General features: G+C 39.5%; 1 protein-coding gene across 2 annotated transcripts in view; it reads left to right on the top strand.

Annotated features, from left to right (window-relative positions):
- Window positions 1–16669, top strand: part of Med23 (mediator complex subunit 23) — a 43299-nt gene that overhangs the window by 16543 nt on the left and 10087 nt on the right. For both annotated transcript variants that reach the window (XM_048425221.3, XM_048425220.3), the window contains 12 exons: window positions 2683–2883; window positions 4050–4193; window positions 4613–4758; window positions 5634–5879; window positions 7349–7491; window positions 9277–9451; window positions 10072–10235; window positions 12700–12824; window positions 13831–14036; window positions 14125–14305; window positions 15494–15664; window positions 16238–16454. In XM_048425221.3, the coding sequence (XP_048281178.1) occupies window positions 2683–2883; window positions 4050–4193; window positions 4613–4758; window positions 5634–5879; window positions 7349–7491; window positions 9277–9451; window positions 10072–10235; window positions 12700–12824; window positions 13831–14036; window positions 14125–14305; window positions 15494–15664; window positions 16238–16454 (2119 nt within the window). The remainder of the gene's footprint in view (window positions 1–2682; window positions 2884–4049; window positions 4194–4612; window positions 4759–5633; window positions 5880–7348; window positions 7492–9276; window positions 9452–10071; window positions 10236–12699; window positions 12825–13830; window positions 14037–14124; window positions 14306–15493; window positions 15665–16237; window positions 16455–16669) is intronic.

The following is a 16669-nucleotide window of genomic DNA, read 5'->3' as shown; positions in this document are numbered from 1 at the left end:
GAGCTGTTCCGTACAAAGCGTCCCATGCCACTCAGTAGCAAGTCTGGGTGAGTGCAGACAGCAGCTGTGCTGACCAGCTGTCCACATGGTGGGAAAGAAGCAGGGCACGCTGCGGTTATGGGTAAACTAAGGTCTAGTATAGTTTGAACTATTATGTGGAGAAATAATTTTAAAATACAAAATTTAGATATTCTCATCATTAAAAACAGGTTTAAAATAAATATGCGTATAGATACACTATAAACTAAAAGTTCAACATTTATGCTAGTCTAGTAACTTATAAATAAAGTGTCTTTAAAATGTTCACTGGTCCACTTTATGAGACAATCTGAAGTATGATGAAGACTTTTTGTTTTCATGTAACTATTTTATAGTAATTGAAAACTAAAGCAAAGTAATTGTGTGTCATGCCTGTAATCCCAGAGTTCAGGAGATTGAAGCAGGGAGATTTCCTCAAGTTTGAGTTCAACCTGGACTTCATAGTGAGTACCAGGTCAGCCAGAGCTATGTAGCAAAATCTTGACTTTAAAACATACGCACACACATGAGAAAAAAAAAACCCAAAACATAAAACTAAACCTATTTATTTAAACTTTGTTTTTTCACATAGGGTCTTGCTTAGGTACCCCAGGCAGAGCTGGAGCACTGCATTCCACAGGCTGTCTGGTCAGCTCTACCGGTCTGCCTGACACAAAGGTTACTTAAAAGTAGACGTATAGGTCATTCTATGTATCTCAGGCCTTTCTTCTTTTGATTCTGTCAATTGGCAAATAAAGCAATGTGCTTAATCCCACCTTTAAGTTTAGTTTAAGGAAAGTACCTGACTTTATCCAGAGTAATCCATCCAGTACATATTCTGCTCCCGTGAGATACCAAGACCTGAGGTGGCAGAGAGATTCCGGTGTACTTGATTCTTAACTGAGAAACGGGTGAAAACGTGAGACGTGGCATGTGCTGAAAGAACATCAGCTTGAACTGTGAATTTCCCAGTTGCTTTGATTTTGTTAAAATGCTAATATTTTTGGCATTCTTCTTTAAACCCTTAACTTTGTGGCCATCACCACTTGCCTGAAAACTTGTAGGTAAACATCCAATCTTTCAAAAAACAAATATCTAATATAAGAAAGGGAAACTCCAAAGTGGCTCAGGAGCTAAACACCAATTTTATTTAGTCTGTTCTTTTTTCCTGAAGTAGACTGATGGAAGACCACCATGGATGGAGGAGTAGTTGACAAATTGGCTAGTCTCCAAAGTAGGAGCAAATTCTCATCACTAGTAGAAAAGAAAAATTCCTACTGGAAATCCTGGCTTTCCTTCTTTCCACAAATTTTTCTGACTCTTGTTTACTTTGGATGATCTCGCTCTAAATTCGTGTTGTCGGACCCATTCTTAGGTTGTTGGTGGTTGGCAGAACTAGTGAATTTCAAGCCCTGTACACAATAGTTGCATGCTGACTTGAGAACTAGTCTGTAGTGTTGTCTGTTGCTCTGCTCTGCTTCATACTGATGACTACATCTGGAGGAGAAGTCCTGGAGTCTCAGCTGGTGGTGTTACTATTGCTCTTCGTAACCTGTAACGTGGTTGACCTGTGATCATGGCCTTGTGTTTGGGGGAACTAGACTATGAACCAACCATTGATGCTTACTGTTTTGGGTAGATGTTTGTTTTATTTGCATGCATTGAGAAAGTGCAGCCATATTGGAGCTTTACAATGTGGAGCTGGCAAAGCATGCAAGGAGGGGATGCAGTGCATTGTTTGGTTTCTTTCCAGATTTGTCCCCATTTTGCATTTTTCTATAAATTCAAGAAATATCCCTTTTTCATGGCAAAAGACATCGATAATTACATCTAAAGTATAGGAAAAATGGTCTATATTTTAGTAATTGTGTTCATTAGAAAGGCTTCCAACTGCCTACTACTACATAATACATTTATAAAGAAAAAAATGAAGTTGCTTTTAAAATATAGCTTAATTCTTCTGTTAAAAGTACATTTAAATCACTTTTAAAACACAATCTTTTTGCCTCTAGAAAGGGAAGTTGCATTTTCATTGTTAGTGTTTAAATCAGCTCTTTTTCTTGTTTTAGATATTAAAATGATCTAATTTAAAATTAAAGCTGCATTGTGTTTGACCTTCAGAGAAGGGAAGAATAGAGGTTATCTCAGATAAGTTTCTCTTTTGTTATGGGAGAGGTTTTCATTTCAATATCAGGATTATTGCTACACATTGAAGAGCAGACATTCCTCTGTTAGTGATGGAACTGTAAGCTTGGAGTTGTTACTTTAAAGCACACGTGTTGTTTCATTTGCTTTTTCTAAATAGTTAATCTCTGGAAATTTGTTTTTCGATTTAGGTTGCAAAAATGATGGTATCTCCCTATCCTGTCCACTTTAATCTATTATCTTAACAAAGGAGTAGATTGCTTTGATTGCCTTTTGTCAAATGGAAATAATTCTGCAGTCCAAATTAATTAGAAGCAGGAGAAATGAAAAATATTTTTCATGAAACTTATTCTGTATGGTAATATAACATGATGCAGCTTTAATTGACTAGATCTAACCTTAACTTCAACTCCATTCCATGCTTCTTGGCCTCTTGTTACAATTAATGCCCATTAACTGGTGACTTCTGAAACTAACCAGGAGGCTTTTGGAATACTGTATTTAATCTCTGCCCTACAGCACAAGCAGCGCTGCCCTGTGCTGGAGGACCAGTTGGTGGACCTGGTGGTGTATGCCATGGAGAGGTCTGAGACCGAGGAGAAGTTTGACGATGGGGGAACAAGCCAGCTCCTGTGGCAGCATCTCTCCAGTCAGCTCATTTTCTTTGTGCTTTTCCAGTTTGCCAGCTTTCCACATATGGTCCTTTCTCTCCATCAGAAGGTAGGTACCACAGCATACTTGGCTCAGAGCCACGTTACCTGCTAATTGGTATGGTTTAGACTGCTTTCAGCACTGCCAGTGATACTGGCTTCAGAGAGGACAGCAGTCGGGGCCTGAATCAATCAATCTATCATTCTCTTTCTTTCTGTCTTTCTGTCTTTCTGACTTTCTTTCTTTCTTTCTTTCTTTCTTTCTTTCTTTCTTTCTTAAAGGCAGGGTCTCACATGTTGCCTTACTGGTCTGGATCTCACTACGTAGACCAGATTGGCCTGAAACTCAGAGATCTACCTGCCTTTGACTCCCAAGTGCTGGGATAAAAGGCTTCCCTAGTTTCTTCTTGGAACTTTTATGGTTTCTTTCTAACTATAAAAACTGATTTCTTGTTCATTCTACACAGTCACATTGCCAGGACAACATGACACAAAATGAAAAGAGTGTAGTACCACCAAAGAGTTCTACGATAGAGGGGAACGTATATGCACACATAAATGTATATGTATTTATGTGTATATTTATGTATGTATGTATATGTGTATACATATATATACACTTATGAGCAGCTTTATTACAGTAATTGTGCCTTATGTCCTAGTTGGGTTAGGTGCCTGTTGCCATGATAAAACACCATGGCCAAAAACAACTTGGAAAAGAAAGGGTTTATTTCATCTTACAGTTTATAGTCTACCATGAAGGGACTATAGTCAGGAAACTGGAGCTAGAAACTGTTGTTAAGGTCATGGATGTATGCAACTTACAATTTGCTTCCCATGGCTTTCTCAGCCTGTTTTCTTACACAAGTGAAGACCATTTGCCCAGGGAGCTGCTCCTCATAGGCAAGGACATCCCCTATCAATCATTAATCAGGACAGTATCCCAGAGTTACCTACAGGCATTTTGTCAGTTGAAAGAGGAAGGGACCACTGTCCACATAGCCTTTCAAATGTGTGCTCCCTAGACATAACCTCCGTCCCCTGCCTTCTAAGCACTCCACTGGTTTCAGGATCACCATCAGCGGAGAGCCAGGCCTTTAGAGTATGTGTGCCATCGGGGTCATAGACTAGATCTAGATTGTAGCGTCAAGGTGCTCTGTTAAGAGCAAGCCGCAGGGCTCTAACTCCGCATCTTCAGTGGCTGTGTCTGCATTTGCACTTTAACGTTTTTTACAGTTAGCAGGGCGAGGACTGATTAAAGGCAGAGATCATCTGATGTGGGTTCTGCTCCAGTTCATTTCTGGAAGTATTCAGAAAAATGCACTTGCTGATTTTCTTCCTGTCATGAAGCTCTTTGATCTGCTGTATCCAGAAAAGGAAGTAAGTTTTACTGATTACTCACCAGAGTGATTAAACTTATCCAGTTTATGTACATTTTGCAGAAAGAGGATTGGATTGCTGTAAGCATTGTGAAGTTTTATTCTTTTATATATTTATCTCAACTTGTTACAATTTGGGAATTTGTTTAATTTTTCAAAATTAAATGACTTTTGTTCAATAGTTCTGTAATAGAGAACGCTTGGCTAAGCATCTTTTATTTTTTGTTCACAAGTAGAAACATACCAACTAGATCATTTTTTCAAAAATGTTACAGTTGTAAGATTTCATTGTAATGGTAAATAGTCAAAGAGCTATTGGCTAAACTAAAACAGGAACTTTGAAGAGTTACTCTGTGAAGGATTTGTATTCATGTGACCATTTAGTTCTCATTCATATGCAAACTAATTAATATTTTCCAGTGTATTCCAGTTCCTGATATTAACAAGCCCCAGTCAACGCATGCCTTTGCAATGACGTGTATTTGGATTCATCTTAATAGAAAAGCTCAAAATGACGATTCCAATCTTCAGATCCCAATACCACATTCCCTAAAGCTTCACCATGAGTAAGTTGTTTCTTACTTGGAGCTTTATTTCATTAGTAGTGACTTGCAGACCAGATTGATTGCAGTATTCATTAACAATGGCTTGTAGACCATTATTGACTTCACTATTCATGTGGTATTGATATCGCCCCATACCACCCAGAAGGCAGAAATTGGCTAAGGCAGCATCAGAAAACAACCTGATTGAGTCTGATTATGTGACTAAGTATTTTTCTGACATTCAAGACTGACTTTTGTTTTTACACTTTAAAATAGTAACTTAAAGTTTCTTTTATCAACATGAAAATATTTCATGATTTCCCAAGGGCTCATGATTTGAGCATGATCTGTCTTAGGCATCTTTCTCCCTGGGATGGGCAAGGTGAGTGGCCCGATGTGGCTGTCGTGCTCCCTCATGTGTGTTCCAAAGCCTCGACGGCTCAGAGGAAATGCCCTGCTTAGATAGAATTGAGCTTCAGTCAAGGGATGTTAGGGACGGCTGAACTTCCTTTCCAGAACTGCCAGATCTCTGCATAGGAGCCTGTACCATGGTCCATCTGGCTTCTATCTTATAAAAAGTCAATAGTAAAGGTACTTGTTATTTTTAAGCAGTTAAGAAAATTCATTCGTGAGTTATTTCTTTATTCTCTGAAACTTAGCCTAATATAGTGCATTATACATAATGTCTTTACAAATAGCCATTAATTGTTAAATTAGGATGAAGTTTAATCTGCAATATTACCCAATCTTTAATATGCAAAATCACTCTGTATGACTCCAGAAACTGTAGAATAAAGATAATATTAGTAACTGCATATGATTGAAATTTTTAACATGCAAGTTAGCTTCATGGATGTTATTTGTGTTTTTTTTATTCAATAAATGTGATATTTTAGGTTCCTTCAACAGAGTCTGAGAAATAAAAGTTTACAGATGAATGACTATAAGATTGCCCTGTTGTGTAATGCGTACTCCACAAATTCAGAGTGCTTTACACTACCTATGGGAGCACTAGTAGAAACTATCTATGGAAATGGAATTATGAGAGTACCTCTCCCTGGGACGAGCTGCTTGGCTTCAGCATCTATAACCCCCCTACCAATGAATCTCCTGGACTCTCTGACAGTTCATGCCAAGATGAGGTGTGTCCATTTTATTTATTTGGTCCCATATCTGGGAATTGATAAAAAAAATCTGGTTGGTATTAACTTTTTGTATATAATTATAAGTGTGTATGCATACATATATGTGTATGGCCAATGCATTTAAGAAATCATTTCTTCACAAAAATGAATGCTGTTAACTACAGAAATTACAGACTATACAGAGGAGCATGAAGTAGATGCCCTTATCCTTTTCCTAATAGATGAGCATGGAAAACTTTTACATTTGTGAATTTATTATATGTGTTGTTCTCAAAAATATGCTGTTTATCTTGTTTTTTTTCCTGTATAAACACCTTTTCACGTGATTCTTCCCCAAAACACTTGGATTACTACAACCCAAGTTTCTTATGAGGCTGTAAGCAGCCACTCTATGTTGCTGGGCATTGAGGTTTTGGTAGTATCTTCATATCAAGGAAAAGCTGATGGAGATCACCTTCATAAGAGTCTTTGTACCATCTGTAGGTACATTTGTTTTTGGTTTTTTCATATATATAATATATATAATTATATATATAATATATATAATTTTATATATATATATAATATATATAACAGTTTTCTGAAAGGAGACTTGCTGAGTCCTGGAATTTAAAATGTTAGGCTTTTACCTTACTGAGTTATTGGACACTTTGAGAGTTGTGTTTGTTTTCTAGAAACAAAGTTCTGTTGGCACTAGAGCTCAAGTGCCCAGAGCAGCCTGGGACTGTAGTGAAGCCCGGCACAGCGTGGTGAGAAGCAGGTTTTAGTGCATGTAGACGCAGGAGTGTGTGGGGGCGAGCATGACAGCTGTGGGCTTCACTAGAGCTGGCAGTTTAGCTAGCGTGGGTACCAGGGCGCTGCCATATCTAGGTTTTCAGTCCAGAAATTTCTGTTTTCTCAATTTTTAAGTATTGGTGCAAACCTAAGACAACACTATATAGGCCAGAGAAACATGTCTGCATGTCAGCTCTACAAAAGCCTTGCTTTTTTCTCTGAAATGATAAACATTTTAGACCATATGTTACTGTACTTGCATATGTGACAAATTTGAGCATAGCCCTGTCCGAACCAAGCACTTGGATCTTAGCAATAGTTTGTTAAGTCATTTTGCGATTAAGGTTTTCTTACTCCTCACAACATCTAGTTACCTATTTGAGAGGAAAACGGGCTAGCAGCTCTCAAGCATGCGCTTATGTCGTGTTCAGAGACGCTGCTCTTCACTGAGTGTTGAAACTGCTGCACCCCCGGCCCTACAGTTCATTTCCACCGTTACATTCCTACCATGTAGTTCAGGCCATCACTACCGAGTGCCCTACAGCTTGAACATACCCAGCGAGCCGAGTCCATTGGGACCATTTCATTTCAGATGTTTAAGTTTATAAGTTTACTTTTAAGTTGCTGCTGAGTAGACTACCTCCTGTGTTTATATAGACATAATTTTTCATTTTGCTCTTTTTTCTCCTCAGCCTTATACACAGCATTGCAACTAGAGTGATAAAACTTGCTCATGCAAAATCCAGTGTCGCGTTAGCTCCAGCTCTGGTGGAGACTTACAGTCGTTTACTGGTCTACATGGAAATAGAGTCATTGGGCATCAAAGGATTTATCAGTAAGACAAACTTCACTGCTGTTTCTAATGATTATTCATTAATCAATTAATAAACAGTCATTAATTCAAGGAGTACTCTTCAAGTGCTGAGGATCCAGCAGTGAGCAGCTCATTGACATGAGGCCGGCCTGCTGAGGCAGGGGACAGGGAGTAAAGCAAGCGAATGAGGGGCTCTGTGGCGGATGATGAGCGCCAGCAGGCGAGCTCCGTATGTCTGTCGGGATGGAAGCTTGTTTGGAAGTAGCATGGCAGGAAAATGGTAATGTGCTAGGTGCTTAGATGCCCTAAGCAGGACAGGGGCCTCTGCCATGTAAATGAATTCCTAGAGGCCGCAGTGCTGGGTGAGTGAAGTGAGTGCGGAGTCTGGCAGTAGGAACAGAAGACAGTGTTAGTATTAGCAATTGTAAATAATAGGTGCTTTCTAACTGCACAGTTTTGTGGTTCGTCCCCAGAAGTATGGATTCTAACCGTACTAACTGCTTTTCCTCAGAAGTGAATCCAATTTTCTTTGGATGGAAGCAAGAATAAGCAAGGAAAGATGATAGCTTTTTTGTTTTGGTCTAGTCTTTTGGCCTTTTTTAGTACAGTCGAGGTTAGCCTCTCACTTTTTATGTAGGTGAGCCTGGCTCTGGACTTGTGATTCTTGCCTCTACCTCCCAAGTGTGGGAATTGCAGGTGAGTGCCACCAAGCCTAGCCCTTTTTTTAAATTAAAAATTAAATCTGGCTTAGTAGTGGTGATGCATACACCTTTAATTCTAGCACTTGGTAGGCAGAAGCAGGCTAATTTCTGGGTTCAAGGTCAGCCTGGTCTACATAGTGAGAACAGCCAGAGGTACACAGAGAAACAGTCTCAAAAAAAATAAAAGTGACTATTTTTGTTGTGATAGTTGCAGTGGTAATCTCGGTGAGGAGGGTGAGCAGGAAAATTACATGAGTGTAAGAGTTCATTGCCAGCCTAGGTCATGGAGCCCCCTTGGGTTTAATTGCCAGCACTATAAAAAGAGAGAGGAATGAATCTCACACTCAAAAGGTTGAAAACCTTAACTCTATAAAAATATTGTAAAAGATAACTGAGAAGTGAGGCAAGTTAGAAATTTGATAGACTTTAATGTTTTTGTTTGTTTGTTTTTTTGTGTGTGGTTGCTTTCGTTTTATTTTTCCATAATAACTTGAGGCTGACTTGTCAAACTCTAGAAAGGAAAGATAAATTCAGTGTGTGGGGTGGGATTCCCCTCTGTATGCTATGAATATGTTTTGTTACCATTGGTTAATAAAGAAGCTGCTTTGTCCTATGGCAGGGCCGGCAGGAAAACTAAACTGAATGCGGGGACAAAGAAGGCAGAGTCAGGCAGAAGCCATGTAGCTGCCCAAGAAGCAAGAGGTAGCAAACCACAAGCCGTGTGGTAAAATACAAAATAATAGAAATGGGTTCATTTAAGATGTAAGAGTTAGTTAATAAGGAGCCTGAGCTAATAAGCCAAAGAGTATATAATTAATATTAAACCTTAGATTGGTTATTTCATAAGTGGCTGTAGGAGATAGTGAGTGGGATTCGGTGGGTGGAGAGAAATCAGTCCAGGGGAACCAGCAAAATGGAGAATTTTGTAGCTACAGATTTGTATTTAGGCTCTGAATTTTTACCCCTACAAATAGAACTATGTATGTACTTGTGTGTATGTGTTTTTGTAGTCATATTTTTGCATATAACCTGAGTGTGACATTCTTTAAATATATTCAGGTATGTCTTTTTTAGTAACTGGTGCCTGGAATTCTTGCTCTTCTAGGTCAACTCTTACCTACTGTCTTCAAGTCCAACGCCTGGGGCATTCTGCACACGCTTCTGGAGATGTTCAGCTATCGCATGCACCACATCCAGCCACATTACAGAGTTCAGCTCCTGAGCCATCTTCACACGCTGGCTGCAGTTGCCCAGACCAACCAGAACCAGCTCCATCTGTGGTGAGCACTGCAGACCGCCCTTCCATGGAGCTAGTACTCCTGGGCTTTGAAGTGGGGGGCTTAGTCCTTCGCCTTTTTTCTTATTTGCCATAAAATTAAAATTCTGTTTCTAAGATACTATAGTTATAGCACAGTAGTGGAATCCAAGTTTTTAATAGAAATTGGATTTAAATATGCTTCAAGTCATAGTCAAAGTGTCATTTTAATTTTGATTTAAATGAAAATGTATTTCAGGTGGAAATCTGTAATTTAATGGAGGTGACACAGAATCTTATGTAGCGTAAGCTGACTTTGAATTCATTTTTGTAGCCAAGGCAAAGTTTAAATTCCTGATCCTCTTGCCTCTGCCTTCTAAATGCTGACCTTGCGGGTGTGTCCTAGTAAAAATGTAGTTACTAACATGCTGTTTGACTAAGAGGGTTTGCATTTAACCTATAAGCTCTTTTTTATCAAATGTGTAAAGAGGTCAGCTGCTTCTTGTTGTAAAATTTAGCATCTAAAAGGGAGGTTTTTTTATATCAAAGAAAGGAAATGTCCCATCTCTGTGTTCTTAGATTTTAATAATGCTGCAGTTGGACCTAACTGCATAAATCTGAGCTGTGCATTCATCCTGCTTCCAGTGTGGAGAGCACAGCGCTGAGGCTCATCACGGCGCTAGGAAGCTCAGAGGTCCAGCCGCAGTTCACGCGTTTCCTCAGTGATCCCAAAACGGTGCTGTCGGCAGAATCTGAAGAACTGAACCGAGCCCTAATCCTGACCTTAGCCAGAGCAACCCACGTCACAGGTAGAAACCACGTGAGCCCCATTACCAGAAGAAACTCTGTTCCTCTCAGACCACAGTGGGAGAGTGTACCCAGGAGGCGCCACTGATCTCCAAAAGGCCAGTTTCTAATGGGAGCTCATGGCACCATCATTCTGACTACAGGTTTTTGTTTCATAACTGCTTTAAAAACATTTGGAATTACCAAAGATTTTCTTTTTATGGATTTCTGTCTATACATAGATAAAGTATATTAGTAATTAAAATGGGAAGATTTTAAAAATAATAATCATTTAAAAATAATGTAGCATGTGATATTAGCACAAGTAATGCTGCGGGAGCTTCTTCCGCTTCTTCAGCCAATCGCCGCTGAGTTACCAGTCCATTGGGGCATGATCTCTCAGCAGCGAAGGAGCTCCCGCAGCAAAGTAACATTTATGAGAAAAGGTATTTTATACAACAAAACTTTAATGAAAAGAGGTGCTTTTGTTTTCTTTTTCATTGCCGTTCAGTGCCTGGTGTAAAGGAACATAGGTGTCTTATCCAGTCTGCATCTGGTAGTATTTATCTGCTATAGTATGGTAATGCTGCTTTGGTTAAATGAAGACAGTATGGCCTCTCACTGACATGAGATTAGGGAGAAAGGGATTTCTTAGCTGACTTTTCAGATAATCGTGTGTACCCTTTGTTTAGACTTGGGAACTTATTTAAAGATGAGGCACAGTGTGAAACCCCAACCCTGTCAGTGGGCTTTGCGTACATGACTACGCCATGATCCTCCAACCTGTTTCTCACACTGAATACACGTTTAATGTACGTGTGCAGTGAACCTTTATGAGTTGGCCTTTTGGAAACTATTCCCTGAGTTAAATAGTTCTTGCAAATGTCAACACATCTCGTTATAGTTTCATAAAATTGTATTTGTTGGTATCATATAAATTTCATAAGAAAATCCTAACACCTTCGAAAACAGTCAGACTCCTGTTGGAAATGAGTTTTTCCAGTTTCTAATTTTCACCTGAACAGCAGCTTTGTCATTCCTGGAAGATCTATCACTTGTTATTCTTAAAGCAGCAGGCTGGCTGATAATTTTCAAGGACGTTTCTGCTAAATGTTTATCTATCCATAATTATGGGCATTTGTCAGAAGCTCTTTACCTAAAGTTGAAATTCTAATAAAAAAGGCACTATTGTACCCCAGGACTCAGTCATGTGAGCACTTTCCCTTCCAACTCCCTGCACTTTGGAACGCTTGTTCTTTGTGATAAAAACATTCAGAATCCTTTCTGATAACTTTAATATTTGTAACTTATAGTGCATTAACAAGTCATCTTAACCAAGACTGGCACCTATGTCCTTGTTGAAGTCAGGAGTCTACAAACACAGTTGAGTTGTTCAGTGAGCCAGGCATCTCACCACCACACCTCTTAGAAAATGCTAAGGCTATCTCAGTATTGTTATTTCAGTAGCTTCAAATACCTCCAATTCTTGACAGGACAACAGGACCAGGTATAGTAGTAGCATAGACCTGTGATCCTAGCTTGGAGGATTGCAAAGTTGAGGTCAACGTAGACTTTATTTCAAGGCCCTGTCTCAACAAAGGAAGGATGGAAGGAAGGACAGACACTGGCAACTGCTGATCAGCAGACCACTTTGAGAGCTATTGTTTAAAAACGAGAGACACAAAATTCATCATTTTCAGTTACCCTTTTCTAAACTGTTATTTTGTGAAGTAGACATCTCTAATTTAGAGATTTATACTTGTGGCAGACAGAGCATTTAGCTGTTCTCAGTCACCAAATCCAGACATCGACATTTCATTCTCTTGGCCCAGTAAAGACCATATTAAAAGTACAAAAGAACCAGATGTCTGTTGGAGAAGAGGCAGGGTTGCTTGTTGGTTCCCGGCCGCCCGGCTAGCTTAGACCCGAAATAATCACACACAAACTGTATTATTTAAATCATTGCTTGTCTCATTAGCTCTAGCTTCTTATTTGGCTAACTCTTAAATATTAATTTAACCCATCTCCATTAATCTGTGTATCACCACATAGCAGTGGCTTACTGGTAAAGTTTCAGCATGTCTGACTCTGGCCGCAGCTCCATGGCTTCTTTCTGACTCTGCCTTCTTCCTCCCAGTATTCTGTTTAGTTTTCCCCTCCTAGCTCTATTCCCCTATAGCTCTGCTATAGACCCAAAGCAGTTTCTGTTTTTATTAACAATAAAAGCAACACATAAACAGAAGGACCTCCCACACCAGATGTCCTTTGTTGTCTCTTCACTATGTGCTGTGCTCATATTCTTTAATAAACAATCTAAGTCAGTCCTAGTCATTTTCAGAGTAAGAAACTTCAGGTCCTGAGTTAAATACAGATGAATAATAATGACTGTACTGCACTGAAACCCCCTCAGTATGCACAATTGCTTTTACTTTCTTTGGCATTTTGTATTTGTGGTCATAGAGATCTGACTCACATCTGTTGGTTTAGATTTTTTTACAGGATCGGATTCAATCCAGGGAACTTGGTGTAAAGATATTCTTCAGACCATCATGAATTTTACTCCTCATAATTGGGCTTCACACACTCTTAGCTGTTTCCCAGCCCCTCTGCAGGTAATTTGCTTCTGAATTACATATTAAATACACACTGAATCTTTCTTCAATCACAGTGGCTTCTTCTAGGGAGTTAAGTCTTGGTGACAGCTAAAGATACTTGACTTTTATTTCCTTTTCGAAAATAATTACTTTTTCTTCCAAAATCTCTTAAGTTGTTTCTAATCCTACTGAAGACTAAATGTGTTTCTGAAAATGTAATTATTATGGTTTCATTTTTTAAAATGAACAGTTTTAGAATCTCACAAAAGTTAACATATGACCAGAAAAATTCTTTCCTATCACTAAAATAGAGGAAAATATACTTTAACGAAACTTCATAAAGTATATAGATAGATAATAAAATTGACTCTGTTGGGTCTTTTTTTTTTTAAACCATACAACAAAATTATAGCTGTAGCTTCATAATAAAGAGAAAGGCAAACCTCGAGTACCTGTGTGTCTCAGAGAAAGCTCATGGCATGGTGGACAGTGGGTTTTCCATGACTTCTAGTGAAGCTGTGGTGGTGGCTTTCACATATCAGATTGCTTCGCAAAGCTTCCCAAGCTGCAGACTTCTGGGTCGCAGCCTTAGATCTTCTGGCTGAGTAGATCAGGCGAGGTCTGAGGACTGACTGGGACTGCTGGTCTGGAGACCAAAGTCAGAACCACTGGGCTATTATAATCGATTTTCCCTATAGACACACTGAAGTGGATAGCCCGAAAAGGAGACACATTTCTTTTTCTCTCCCTTCTCTCAAAGATTAGCAAAATATGATTGAAGAGACTTTGAGTTCAAGCTTGCTTGGAATTTCTGCTTAGGAAGTACAGAAAAAGAAACTTTGAGTTGCCCGTAAGCTGGCCTGCACATTTCCTAGTGTAGACATCCAGGCCGTTATTATCAACTTATTCAGGGGTGATTCAGTTTATAATACCAGAACCAAATGCAGAGCAGGCTTCTTACCTCCAAATATCCACTGTTCCTTTTACTATATCCAGTGACATAAACTTCTGCTCTTTCTCTTAGGCATTCTTCAAGCAAAATAATGTACCCCAGGAAAGTCGTTTTAACCTGAAAAAAAATGTGGAAGAAGAATATAGAAAGTGGAAGTCAATGACTGATGAAAATGAAATTATTACCCAGTTCTCTGTGCAAGGCTTTCCTCCTCTGTTCCTCTGCCTGCTCTGGAAGATGCTGCTGGAAACAGATCACATAAGCCAGATTGGCTATAGGTAAGCTGCAAGCCTAGGCTACAGTCTGTTTGACAAACTGCACTCTCCATATAAGGAGAGAGTTTAATCCTCACTCTTTGTCTTGTAGAGTATTAGAGAGAATTGGGGCCAGGGCCCTGGTAGCCCATGTGAGAACATTTGCAGATTTCTTGGTGTATGAGTTCTCTACATCAGCAGGAGGTCAGCAGCTCAATAAGTGCATTGAAATTCTTAATGACATGGTGTGGAAGTATAACATTGTTACATTGGACAGATTAATTCTCTGCCTGGTAAGAATAAATGAGTTTCTAAGCCTTCTTATCCTTTGATCAAACTGTGTAAATAGGAGAGTTCGGGCTGATTTCCTCTATTTGGTGTCAAAAAATTTAGTGAATTTATGCTACATTCATGCTTCCTTAAAGAAAAAGAAATTAATGAATTTTTTCACTCAATATATATTCAATATTTAGTATTATATTGACAAAGGTACAGTGAATAAAATAGATTTTTCTAGCCTTGTGGTGCCTTGAAATATAGATGGTTGATTCTCAGAGGCCCCTACTGGGGTCAGGAAATAGTAAAGAGCTATTGTATTTCTTTGTAACGTAATAGCTAATGTAACTTCAATAGCCAGAATTCTCTTTCTCCTTTATACCCAGCACCCTCCAAATGCACCTTTTACTTCTGCCTGTTAGTATATTTCAAGCAAAGTTTTTTTTTCTTTTAAGGTTTATTTTTATTTTTTTATGTGTATGAATGTTTTGCCTGCCTTTGTTCTTGGGAACCATGTGTGCAATGCCCATGGAGGCCAGCAGAGGGTATCAGATCCTCGGAGCCATGTAGGTTCTGGGAATTGAACCCATATCGTCTGGAAGAGCAGCCAGTGCTCCAAACCTCTGAGCCCTTCAAGCAAAATTTTAAGAAAAGACTGAATTAGACTGGAAAATTATACACTTTTAAAAAATATAGTAGTGGCTGGGTACATTGGCACATGCCTATAATACCAACAGATGCAGGGGGGTTGTTATAAGTTCATGGCCAGGCTGGTCCACAGTGCGAGCACAAGGCCAGCCAGGGCATGGTGGTAATATGCAGCGGCTTAGTTCATTGGCTTCGACTTCTTCCTATGGATCATAGATATGAAGGTAGTTGTCATGTAGTAGGGGTTCTAAGGTATGACAGAGGGAAAATACTGTCTGAAAACAATGGCATCACATTACCCTCAGTGACACATTGTCAAGGAAAGATTTACTTTCAGGTTCATATTCCTAGCAAAGGCAGAGTGAACCACAAACAGGCCAGAAAGGGTCAGGTCATCTTTAGGGTTACTGAAGACTTGGTTTGGGGTAGACTAACATTGAAGAAAATTCCAAGAAATGCTGAGATTTACTGTCTTAAAATTTAGCCTACTAGATGGCAGAACCATATCTTTGGACAGATAGGACAATTTTACTTCATTTTTCTCTTTATTTCCCAAGGCCATGCGTAGTCATGAAGGAAATGAAGCCCAGGTCTGTTATTTCATAATTCAGCTGCTGCTGCTCAAACCAAATGACTTCCGAAACCGAGTGAGTGATTTTGTGAAGGAAAACTCCCCCGAGCACTGGCTGCAGAATGACTGGCACACCAAGCACATGAACTACCACAAGGTACTGGCTCCCGCGCTGCGGCTCTGCAGAGCAGCTGGGAGGGTTGGCTGCTCAGTAGGCAGATTTCTTGGAATTCCATTCTTTCTTTATGGTCAGTATGGAAACAAATTAGTTGTAAAGTTACGTTAATGAATAGGAACAAATTGTAACTGCACTTTTAACAGGCATGGTTCTGTATAAAATGAAGAAAGCTATAGTAAAATTAATATAGTGTGTCTCTTGGGGAAGCTGGGATATTACTGATTTGAGGAGCATGTTCTTAGCACATGCCAGTTCCTAGCACTTCAAAAAAAAATCAAAAATTGCTGCATTTATTTTTTAAAAAATCAATAACTATAGCCAGATGGTGGTAACACACACCTTTAATCTTAGCACTTGGGAGGCAGAGGCAGGAGGATCTCTGAGTTTGAGACCAGCCTGGTCTACAGAGCAAGATCCAGGACAGGCTCCAAAGCTACACAGAGAAGCTCTGTCTTGATAAAGAAAATAAAAAGATAAATATTTTTAGTTTTTCTGTAACTCTTTAAGCAAACTTTTCCAAGATACTGTGAATGTCTGTTTCCTCACCCACAGAAATACCCAGAGAAACTGTATTTCGAAGGCCTGGCAGAGCAGGTTGACCCTCCTGTACCAATCCAGTCCGCCTATCTGCCTATCTACTTTGGAAATGTGTGCCTCCGGTTCCTTCCGGTATTTGATATAGTAATCCACAGATTTTTAGAATTGCTTCCAGTGTCCAAATCACTGGAGACCCTCCTGGATCACCTAGGGGGCTTATATAAGTTCCATGGTGAGTTCATTCATGTTTTAATTTCATCTGATACCTTTATGAGCAGATAGGCTGGGCACTGCCCCGTGGTGACAGTGGTTTTGCGGGTTCTGAAGCGCTGTGAGATGACGTCCTTGAGATACCGTGGATGTGCAGCGGAAGAGTGCGAGTTCGGAGAGGGTGGTTTACTGTAAATGAAATGTGTCTTCGTAGGCTTCTGAGTTACAGTTTGAACT

This window comes from Myodes glareolus, chromosome 1 (assembly GCF_982192425.1).
Source record: "Myodes glareolus chromosome 1, mMyoGla1.1, whole genome shotgun sequence".
Taxonomy (NCBI): Eukaryota; Metazoa; Chordata; class Mammalia; order Rodentia; family Cricetidae; genus Myodes; species Myodes glareolus.
Note: the sequence above shows the minus strand (reverse complement) of the source record. Positions and strands in the feature narration are given on the sequence as shown.